Genomic DNA, 11,881 nt, shown 5'->3' with positions numbered 1-11,881 from the left:
TTGCATCACAAGTATAATTTATAAATCAATTTTGAAGTGTTGCATATAAAGATTCATAAGCAATCTCGCAATTTGGTGGGAAGAAAGGAACAAAGGTAAGAAACTTATCTTTAGATTATTTTTCTTTTATGAAATTTATTTCATTTGTTGATACTAATCTTGTTGAATTTCTCTTTAAATCTAGAATCAACAGATTTAAAAGAAGTGGTAACTCAAAGAAGTAAATGATATGATAAATTATAGTCACTCTGATTAAAGTTGGTGAGGAGAGGACATGAGCTACATGCATCTAGTTGTTATATTTCAACAAACGAGGTCAAATTATTTAGATTTATTGCATTTTTATCTGTATTTGTTACCACATTAAATTGTTTATTCTTAAATAAAGCTTTCTAGCTATATTATTTAAAACATAGTGAGAATCTTTTGAAAAATTTAAAGACATGGACTAGATTAAATGATTAATTAAAGACTAATTATTGTGTTCTTATAGGTAAGAAAATATCAAACTTAAATTGTTATGAGATCTTTATATATGCTTCATTGAAAAATAGTGTGATAGAATAAGAGTGCATGTATAAGATTGGTTATGGAAAAGACTTGATATTTAAGCGTGCCTAATGTGTCACCTATCTTTTTCCGAGTACCTATTTGGTGCATTATTTGTTTCTATGCTCACTATTTCAATTCGTAAAATGTTATGACTATTATATACATTTCGTAACTTAAAGAAAGTTAAAAGTGAAAATTAATAACCTTATTAAGGTAAGACTTTTGGTCATAGTAGTTGACCTATTAATGGTCTATTCAAATGTAATATTTGATTAATGTGATAAAAAATGCTACTTAGAATTTTGTAGCTATTAAATTTCTATTATTATACTCTTCTAATTGAGAAAGAAGTGATTGTTTATCCATGTGATTGTATGTTTAAAATCTAGCATGAATTTACTATAGCTTATTTCAGTAAAATTGAAAGAGAACAATGTTCACATGTCTTATATGATATTAATTTAGACACCTTGAGGTTATAGAGTGTGGGGGTAATTGGAAATTCTTTATAAGATAAATGTTATAATATGTGGGGTGTCTAAAACAAATAAATAATTTCATGTATTGTGTTGTGAACATATAAGTTTACAATATATATATATATATATATATATATATATATATATGAGAATAACTTTTAAAATTGCATGAAACTAAGAGGATTTTAATCCTCCTAGCTTAGAAATCTTGAATGATACATGATGTAAGGCTATCCACACTTCTTCAATGATGGAGAAGATGACAACCTTGTTGTTTCCCGATCTAGGAATGACACCAAATGCCACACTTGAATTATAAGAAATTTGCACAATGTAATGAAAGAAATAGTTAATGGAATAATGAAATTAAGAAAGGAAATGGAATGATAAAGAAATAAAGAGAAAGAATTGTTATCAAAGTTGGTTGTGGAAGTGATGTAGAAGTATCCTTTAAATGGAAGATGAATTTGGCCTCCAATGGTGATGATGGACGGTTGCCTTGATGATGAGTGAATGATGCTTCAATGGTGATGAAATAATAATGGAAACGGTGATGGTGTAGGCGTGAAGATGATGGAAAATGGAATGAAGAAAGTAGTATCTTAAATAAGCCAAAGAAGAAGAAAAACTATAGAAAGTTTATCCCCGTTCTCTATAAACTTACTTAAGGGGTGGTATATTCAGACTTGAACCCTCTAGTTATGGAAACTAGGAACTCAAAGTATCAAAGGGAAGGAATATTGCCACAAACTTAGAAAAGTTTGCTTAATTGATAAAGTTCTTAAAGAACTTGGAAGAGAGAATTCTCACAAATGAGTTTTATAAATTCAAGGTGTGTTTACAAATGATGGAAGTCCCTCTATTTATAGGTATTGAGAGGGCTGGTCGAATAATTAAGTACCCATTCGGCTAAGTACATGATTAATTGAAGGTGCATGTCTTTTAAGTTGAATGAAGATGGCCTTTGGCCTTGGTGTTGGTTCGGCTACCTCTTCATGTAATTATATGACGATTCAGCTGAAATGAAGGTGCATCTCCCTTGGCCGAATGGTTAGGTGTTGTTTCACCTTGGCACCAATGTCTTGTGCATGTGCTAGGCATGTGCTAGGCGTGGCCAAATAGTTGTAGGGGGTGCCTCATGCCTCTTCACAATTTAGGCTCCATTTAGCTGCAACAAGCTCACCAACGTGCACCTAGGTGTCATGGCATCCAATGGGCAACAACTTGTCATGAAAAGTCTCCTAGTGTAGATGGAAATTGTTCGTGATTTGAGCTACTTCCCATGTGATTGACATAAAAGTGAGCTGGTCATAGGTGAGTTACATTTAGATGAGTTATTTGACAACTCTTTCTGGAAAGGCACCTCTTGGAATAGAAACTATTCGCGAAAGGGTATGATTTCACAAAAATTGACTTAGGCCTTATTTGAAGTACTCTGTGTGGTGGTGGTGATGCTACAACTCCTCAACTGAAATAAGATGTCTAGCTAGCTCAAAAGTTCAACTCAAATCAGCTATGAGCTCGGAGTGCAGCTGACAACTTTTCTCCAAAATGATCTTGACCTGCCCCGAAGTTGTCCTAGTCATGTATAACATAGCTTTTGGACTCCATTGCTAGCTTAAGTCAGCTCCCATCATGTGGCCGCCTATGTACCTTCAAAAGAAAACACAATATAAGCTAAGTATTTAAAGTAATAAATATTAAATATAAAGATGTGTTGTATATATTATATTATATGTTAATATGAAACATATTATATAATATATTACTTGTGGATTCATTTTTAAACAATTCAAAGGTTTTAAGGCATTTAGATGTAAGAACTTACCTAAACAACTTAGCTCTTGATCGAGTGATTGGCCCTTGTGGCATCAATTCCATGTCCTTTGGAGTAGGCGTTGGTGTGCTCACATCAATATATGAGAAACCATAATAGGTATATGCCTATCTAAGTAGAGCATTTTTTGTGAAAATTTGTGAAAATTTCTCTTAATAGCTATAATATAAAGCTTGAGATGGCAAGTCTTGAATTAATCAGGCAAGAGGTTGAATACCTTTGAAATCTATCTTTTAGAAAATCTTCAAAGAGAGAAAATTATTTATTCTTTTTTTTGTGACTCATAAGATGACATGTGAATGATCTAAAACCATGTCTATAATGAAAAGATAAGACATAAGTTCATAAAAAAATGATAGTACTTTGAGGTACACGAGGATTAGAGAGAATTTATATTGATCTTTTAACTTAAGAGTTAAAAAGGTGATTCATGATTTGTCGAGGGGGATAGATCTTAAGCCCATTTGGGTAAGAAATTCATGGTGGACACCCAACTTGATCTTCTAAGTTCAATGTGGTCAAACGAAGACATGAAAAGACTCATAATGTACATTCACATCTATCCCTATGGCAAATAATGTACATGCATAAGGATGAGCTTTTGCTCTTAATGAATTTATAGCTTAGGTTTTGGGTGGTCCTAGTGAGAAGGACTTGATAAATCCACCGACGTGAAATAATGAACTTTACACTCTTAATTAATTCATAGCCCTAGATTTGAGTAGTCCTAGTGAGACAGACTTGATGAATTCACTAACTTGAGATGTTGAGTTTTATGCTCTTAATGAGTTCATATCCAGTATTTGGATGGTCCTTGTGAGACGGATTTGATGAATTCATCGAATCTTAAAAAGAGAGGCAGAGCTTTCCAAATGCTCTTAATGATTTCTTATCTCTGATTTGGCTGGTCTATATTGAGATAAACGTGATGAAATCAACTACATAAGTGTGAAGAACTAGCCAAGTTCTGTGAAAGATATTAAGTTGTCTTTCTAGAGCACTTACTAGCATCCCGATATATTGGTTAAATTGATTGATTATCGCGGAACTCAATTGGATCTGAGATTAGTTGTGTGTCATAAGTTTACTCCTATTTTAACAAGTTCAAGATTCATTCACTTGTTAAGAGAAGAATTGCTAATTTCAGTACGTACTAGTTCAAATCTAACAAATACCAATGCTTAAGCGATTAATTTCATTGTTGCTCTTTTCTCATTTTCAATAATCTTTTATTTATTTGCATTAGTTAATATTGTTAGATAATGCAAATAATTAAATAAAAAAATAAATATATTTTATAATTTTTTCTCTATATTTGAGAGATATTGAAGAGTGGTTGAGATTTTATGATAAACACCTTTTTTTTTTGTATTGATTTAGCCCTTATCTTTTCCTTATAAGTATCAAATTATACTTCACTATTTGAGATATCAATTTCTTGTTTTTGTCTATAATTCCCTTCCTCTTTATCTTACAAAAAAACAATGATAAACGAGTTCCATTTCCATATTTCGAGTGTATGAACTCTGGAAAATTATGTTAACTTTGGGGGCAACGTCCACTTTTGAGATTACATTAATATGAACGAAATTGCTTTTGTAATGATTACACATTACAATAATTTTATCATATTTTTTTATTTATTATTTATATTAATCAATGCTAACATCTCCAATTTGCAACATTACTTTTTTTTTTTCTAACAGCATTTACGGTTTACTCCGACATTATGAGTTAGCCGATGATTGAATCCTCACTCAAGGGGTGCCGCTGCTGCTTAAGAATACAATTTTACCTTTTGTTGTCCATTTTCAGTTTAGTGCTTTTTAAATAATCATCTAAACACTTTGATTGTGAGATTAGCAGTGCAATTGCCTGCTGATTCTGGTAGTTTGTATGAGATTTTACGGCCAAAGCCAACAAATTTCCCAGGGAGAATATTTAATGTGCATTAAGGCGAGGTTTAGCATATAAATAAATCCTCATTTTTACTGATTTGTTTCGTCTTTTGCTTCTTATTAAAATTAATACGACATCGATTGCATTAGGACTGATTTTATAGTGAGGATTTGATTTTCTTTAATATGATAATTTGTAATATTATTCATTAATCGATCTATAATAATATTAATCTATTTAACATAAAAAATATCTGATATTTTATAGTAAGCCTTGTTAACTCATCTATATTCAAAATATTAAATTCTCATTTTTGATATTATTTAATGATGACTGGACCATCTGAGATTAAAAAAGGTAAAATTCCGATGCAAAAATAAAACCAAATTAATTAAATTCGGAAAATTTTCCTATACGATAGTCTAATTTAAGGTTAAAGAAAGAAAATAAATAAACACAAATAAAAATATTATAAAAATATAATTTTTTTTGTTGAACATAACTTTAATAAAAAGTATTATGAAAAAACTAACATTTTAAATTGCCAATTAAAAATGTTAAGAACAAAGACATAAGAGTTTAAGTTAGGGAATTATAAAATTTTAATGGATAAACTTAAATTTATAAAATTTGAAAGGATGCGAAAATATAATTTAATAAAAAATATATAAAAAAATTAAATAATTTTAAATTTTTATATTATAATTTGTCCCTACATCCTGTGTAGGAAGAAGATGGTAAACTAAAAAATATTAAAACAATTGATATTTTAAGACACATCAATAGAAAAAATGTTAAAATAGGCTGCGGTCCCTTCCCACTAATTCCGGGAAACGAAGCTTCAGTCTCATCCCTACCTCAAATTTCATCATCATAGGGTGTCTTTTATCGAAAAAAACGAAGGTGAAATCATAATAGATTGAAACCTTAGGAATGCGGCGAGGTTGCTTCCAAGTTTCGTTTGCTTTTGTTCTCAAGTTCTTGAATTTCCTCCAAGCTTTCTTTGGAGTATCGATCTTACTCTATTCGATATGGATGTTGGATCAGTATAATCATCACGTCCCCGATTCTCCTCCGCCTTTAGCTCCGTCGCCAGAATCTTCTCTCTCGGCTTTCTTCAATTCGAAACCGGAGGTTGGAGCTCGAGCAGCTAGGGTTTTTGATGATTTCGCAGTTGGTTTGTCCTCCGGGTTGGATAATGGGGTCGGGTTTAACTTGAGTTCCGTTAAGCTACCTGCCCCTTGGTACTTCTTATTCTGTTTAGTAAACCGTATTTCTTAAAGTTTTTTTTATTGTAATTAATTGCTTCTAAACTTTATGGTATTTTGAAGTGGACAGCAATAAAAGCTTTATAAAATTTGAAGTGGACACAGCATTAATTGCTTCTAGACCTCGATCATGTCACCTAATCAGTTGCAGACAGATATGCTTTTTATTGTATGATGTTAAAGGAATACTTAGTTAAGAGTTTATTAGATGAAGTTCGTTAGTGACATACTGTACAACAAAATCATGCCATGTATTAGAATTGCTAACTCAACCAAATTTTTTCTTTGGTTTCTTACTTTTAATATATAGTCAATAGTTTCAGAATAAGAATAGTATGAAACTTAAAAACTTCAAAGTTCTGCGTATAGGACCAAATAATTTTTTTGTTGCCCTCCTATTCCCAAGGTTTTGTCTTGACTAACCCGGGTCGCACATCTAGTTTTGGTGGATGTGTCTCCCAGTTGATAGGACCAAATATATTTAAGATGCATTAAGCGGTTTTTTAAACAAGTACAGAGAGTTACTATTCTTGTTATTGCTATTACAACTCATAACTTAGTTGGCAAATATAAATGTTTGCAATTCTGAATGAGTATGAAGTTGATGCTATTATTCTTTGTTGCAGGTTCATCTACTCTTTTATGGGAGTGGGCATTGTGCTGTGTTGCATTAGTCTCATTGGTTTCATTGCAGCTGAATCTATTAATGACTGTTGCCTATGTTTTGTATCCTACTTAGATAAGTCTTTATGTTAATCTGTTCAAATGAAGTTGGCTCTAGTGATTTAGCTGCTGTGGTTCTGGACATTTCTACACAGATTAGGCCAAATTTGTGTTGAGACAATGACTTCCTGAAGTTTTAAGTTCTTCAAGACTATATATGCTTTGTTTATGAGAAGTGATGGTGGCAGGAGAAAATCAAATGCTTAAGATAGGTTCAAAAAATCACAAATTTCAGAATTTCAATTTCTACATTTTCAATTTTAAGTGTCTAGTAGTTGTGATTTTCAAGTCTCTATAACTAGCATTAGAGCTTGAAGATATAACTGTCTTGCCAGTTGTATAATGGACTGCATTCTATTGCATGTTTTTCCTTAACTTGATAAAACTGCCAGTATACACTTATCAAAATTGTTCTCATACTAATAGAAGCTGCTTTGGTGGCATTTATTGCAATTGATTGTCGTTGGGAGAAGGTAAATTCTTTTTGTTGGTGCATTGTGTTTGTTGCGAGATACTATGGCTTTGATCATATGCGAATCATTATCTAATACTGAATAATGTATTGTATGACAGGACATTCCATTTGACCCAACTGGAGAACTTGATAACCTTCGCACCTTCATAGAAGACAATATTGATATTTGTAAATGGGTTGGCATCAGTGTGCTCATAATTCAGGTATTTTAGCCCATGTTTTCAAGCATTTATAACTTACTAAGTTAGCTGACTGCAGTTGTTGTGCAAAAAAAGTCGAATGAAAATAACAAAATGAGCACATACTGTGTTATTTCTGGCTCTTAATCAGATGGTCTACTAAAGTTCAAGTCATAGTCATAATGTTGACTATGACAGCTAGCTCAGGTGAATATTAGGAAGTAACTGAATTTTTTATTAAGGATTTATAAATTTTATAATAAGGGTCAACTAATATGCAATGATCTTCTGAGTTCTGACAGGGTTTGCAGTTTCTCTAATGTGAAAAAAACTTAATTTGGATGCACTTTCTAGTGCCACCACTGAACTGTTCCTTGGTTGTGTTATCCCTTCGGCTTTTTCATTACTGATGATTGGATGGATGGGTGGATTGTTAATACATATCCCAGAAATGAATATAATATTGTAATTTAGTTTAGACTGGTGCTATATTGAGAATGGTCATTGGAACTAGTGGGGGTTGCTAATCTTAACAAGTATTCATGGAAAAGATCAAGAATGCTAGCATTATGCATGGTTAAAAATTGTGTCAACATCTTTGTTGCATATTACTAGTCAAATGCAAAATTAATTATTTGACCCAATGAAATCCTGGGCCTGTCTCCCTTGTTAAGGTAATAAAAATTTTGTTGATAAATGATTTGGGATTAAAACAGAGCTTTGTGCTTTCCCATCCATGATAAATTATTTTTGGAGATCAAATGCTGTTTGAACTTTAGTCAATTTAAGATAAATCTTTTTTTTAGATGAATCAAACCATTATGATATTTTTGGTTTTTAGTGATGTGAGGCTTGGGATAGGTGTGAGTGGGTATCGGATAGGGTTGACCTTTTAATATTTGGATGTTTAAGGGGGATTTAGAGATTTTCTGGTTTAGATGTGGTGTATGTATCTTATTGGGGTGTTATTTCATACAAGGTGTAATGGTTATATTATTTAATAAATCATGAGGTACTCTTTTCCTCCTTCCAATTTTCGTTGACATACGTTTTAGAATGTTGATGATAATGAAGGGGTTTTTTAACGAGGCCTCCAATTCTTATCAAAATAATATTTTTAAAATTTCACTTAATATACATGATAATATATTCGATGGCTAGATGAAAATAATATTTTTTTCAGACGTTGAGCAAATCATCTTACTTCTTTAGTCTAATACTTCCTAGTATATTCTTCAGGCATTATCTTTGCTAGTGGCAGTAATTTTGCGGTCAATGGTTTCTATTAGAAGAAGAAACGTTGATGATGAAGATGATTATGAAAATATTCAAGGTAGAACTCGGGAGCCACTCCTAAACTCTCAGTCTTCAGCCAGGGGTGATGGCAGGGGTACTCACTCTGATTTATGGGGCTCACGAATAAGAGAAAAGGTATCTTGTTTCTTTAGTACTATTAATTTGTGTTTTGTAGAATAAAAGATAGGACAACCACTCTGTGTTATTAGTTTATTCTATATCATGTCAAATGCTCGATGCAAAATATAGTTCTGGATTGAATGACGACTACTTCCTGTGGAAATGGTTTATCTAGGACTCTAAGTTGTATTATAAGTTGTATTATAGGACAATGTATATCATAATGGCATAATGGCTATGCTGTATATTTATGGTTGCAGGGAGCCTTATGGACTATCTGGTGATAGTATGACACATTAATGGTCTAGCTTATTAGTGCCAATTGGCAATTAACCAAACCCAGCGTCATATTCTGGAATCTCTGTAGCAAATGCATAATTGTTGAGTATTTATGCAGTTTGCAAGCGTGAATATGATTTTCCTGCAGATGCACGCCTTAACATTTATGCAATATTGTCCATATAATATTTCTTAGTATTTTCTAAAGAGAAAATCGCCTCAGTGACCAAAAATACCTTATAATATACGATTTTAACCAATTTTTTTTGGATTTGCCAAAATGACCAATAAAATCGCAACGCGATATAAAAATCGCAACGCGATTTAGAAAATCGCAACGTTAAAAAGAAAATCGCAACGGTCAAAAGAAAATCGCAACGCGAGCTTCCAAGTTCGCAACGCGATTTAGAAGAAAATCGCAATGCGATTGATAGAATCGCAATGCCATTGAGAGAGTCGCAACGCGATCTAGAAGAAAATCGCAATGCGACTGAGAGAATCGCAATGCGACTGAGAGAATCGCAATGCGATTTATAGAATCGCAACGCGATTGAGAGAATCGCAACGCGATTTAGAGAATCGCAACGGTCAAAAGAATAGTTAAAAAAATTTTGTTTCTTAAGAATTTTCTCTAAAAAGATAGTATCCGCGCGGACGTGTCGAAGACACGTATTACCACGACCACGACCACGACCACGACCACGACCACGACCACGACCACGACCACGACCACGACCACGACCACGACCACGACCACGACCACGACCACGACCACGACCACGACCACGACCACGACCACGACCACGACCACGACCACGACCCGACCCGACCCGAGACGAGACGGCGGCGGCGGCGGCGCGCGAGAGTCCCCCTTGTCCTCTTTCACTCAACAAGGAAGTGCAAAATACAAGCCTTAAATACCATTCCCAATAGTATTTCCAATACTATGTGGGATTGAGCATTACCAACACTTGTTCCAAATATCATTATTCTTCATAAGTTATCATCCATTACAATATGAATTAGTCGTGTTAATGAACCAATATACCTCATTAATATATGGTATTGTTGAACAAAAGAATGATGATGATGATCTTATTAAAGACCATCTAATACGAAAGAATCCAATGCATAACCGATACCTTATTGTGAAACTAATTCACATAGAGGTTGTACGTGAAAAAAAAATCTTTTACTTTTATAGTAAATATCTATCTCAATAATTTTAATATAAAAAATATATTTTTTTATTTAATAATAGAATTATTTCATGTATTTATCAAGTTATAATTTTAAATACTTATTAAAATGAATTAATTTATTATCGATAATTCATATTGTAATGGATGATAACTTTTGAAGAATAATGATATTGGGAACAAGTGTTGGTAATGCTCAATCCCACATAGTATTGGAAACACTATTGGGAATTATATTTAAGGCTTGTATTTTGCACTTCCTTGTTGAGTGAAAGAGGACAAGGGGGACTCTCGCGCGCCGCCGCCGCCGCCGTCTCGTCTCGGGTCGGGTCGGGTCGTGGTCGTGGTCGTGGTCGTGGTCGTGGTCGTGGTCGTGGTCGTGGTCGTGGTCGTGGTAATACGTGTCTTCGACACGTCCGCGCGGATACTATCTTTTTAGAGAAAATTCTTAAGAAACAAAATTTTTTTAACTATTCTTTTGACCGTTGCGATTTTCTTTTTAACGTTGCGATTTTCTAAATCGCGTTGCGATTCTCTCAATCGCATTGCGATTCTATAAATCGCATTGCGATTCTCTCAGTCGCATTGCGATTCTCTCAGTCGCATTGCGATTTTCTTCTAGATCGCGTTGCGACTCTCTCAATCGCATTGCGATTCTATAAATCGCATTGCGATTCTATCAATCGCATTGCGATTTTCTTCTAAATCGCGTTGCGAACTTGGAAGCTCGCGTTGCGATTTTCTTTTGACCGTTGCGATTTTCTTTTTAACGTTGCGATTTTCTAAATCGCGTTGCGATTTTGATATCGCGTTGCGATTTTATTGGTCATTTTGGCAAATCCAAAAAAAGTTGGTTAAAATCGTATATTATAAGGTATTTTTGGTCACTGAGACGATTTTCTCTTTTCTAAATCATGCCCTTGAACTTTGTCTTGCAGTATGGTCTGAACAATGGTGATAGATACGACAGCACTGATAAACACGATTTACTAAACCAGAACACATCGAGTATGAAGTCCAAGTAGAGTGATGATCAAGAGAAACACCCATCTCTCAGGTGGCTATATCCTCTGTACGTTAGATTTATACATTGTGCATTATAGTGTTGTTTTTATGATTGAGTATTTGTGTCATGATGTTGAAAATTGCCATGTCTCATACTGATCGAGTGGATAGCAACACACTCATTGATGTGTACAAGTCTTCAAATCTCATTTCTCGTTGTATTGCTTTGTAATTTGAATGTGGTGATATTGCGTGTAAATGAGGAAGTTTGTTGTTTGGTTTCGCCTTCATTTGAAATCCATTTGTCAGAGTTAATGTACTATTTTGTAAACCTATAAATACAGTTCATTTGATTTTGGTCCGTTATATTTCCCCCTCTTCATCAATTATATCGTTCCAATTCAGATACCCTCTTAAAAAGTATATTTTAAGACCCCACTAATTGCTCGCAGACCTTTACACCACCGACAGTATTGCATATTTATATAAATGTTACGGAATAGTATGGTTGTTATTTACATGTGTCTGTAGTAAATGGATGAAAGATGCTAGAAATTCTAAACTCTATTA

General features: G+C 33.5%; 1 protein-coding gene across 1 annotated transcript; it reads left to right on the top strand.

Annotated features, from left to right (window-relative positions):
- Window positions 1-5,582: 5,582 nt before the first annotated feature.
- Window positions 5,583-11,505, top strand: LOC120171172 (tetraspanin-20-like). Its single transcript, XM_039178940.1, has 6 exons — window positions 5,583-6,011; window positions 6,662-6,761; window positions 7,151-7,231; window positions 7,332-7,436; window positions 8,652-8,843; window positions 11,245-11,505. The coding sequence occupies exons 1-6, from the start codon at window positions 5,701-5,703 to the stop codon at window positions 11,329-11,331; spliced, it is 876 nt and encodes a 291-aa protein (XP_039034871.1). The 5' UTR covers window positions 5,583-5,700; the 3' UTR covers window positions 11,332-11,505.
- Window positions 11,506-11,881: the final 376 nt, after the last annotated feature.

This window comes from Hibiscus syriacus, unplaced genomic scaffold (genome assembly GCF_006381635.1).
Source record: "Hibiscus syriacus cultivar Baekdansim isolate YM2019G1 unplaced genomic scaffold, ASM638163v2 tig00111812_pilon, whole genome shotgun sequence".
Lineage (NCBI taxonomy): Eukaryota > Viridiplantae > Streptophyta > Magnoliopsida > Malvales > Malvaceae > Hibiscus > Hibiscus syriacus.
Note: the sequence above shows the minus strand (reverse complement) of the source record. Positions and strands in the feature narration are given on the sequence as shown.

Coding starts and splice junctions, on each gene's coding strand:
- LOC120171172 (XM_039178940.1), top strand. CDS start 5,701: ATGCGGCGAGGTTGCTTCCAAGTTTCGTTTGCTTTTGTTCTCAAGTTC. Junction 6,012..6,661: donor GTTAAGCTACCTGCCCCTTG/GTACTTCTTATT, acceptor TCTTTGTTGCAG/GTTCATCTACTCTTTTATGG. Junction 7,232..7,331: donor TTGATTGTCGTTGGGAGAAG/GTAAATTCTTTT, acceptor ATTGTATGACAG/GACATTCCATTTGACCCAAC.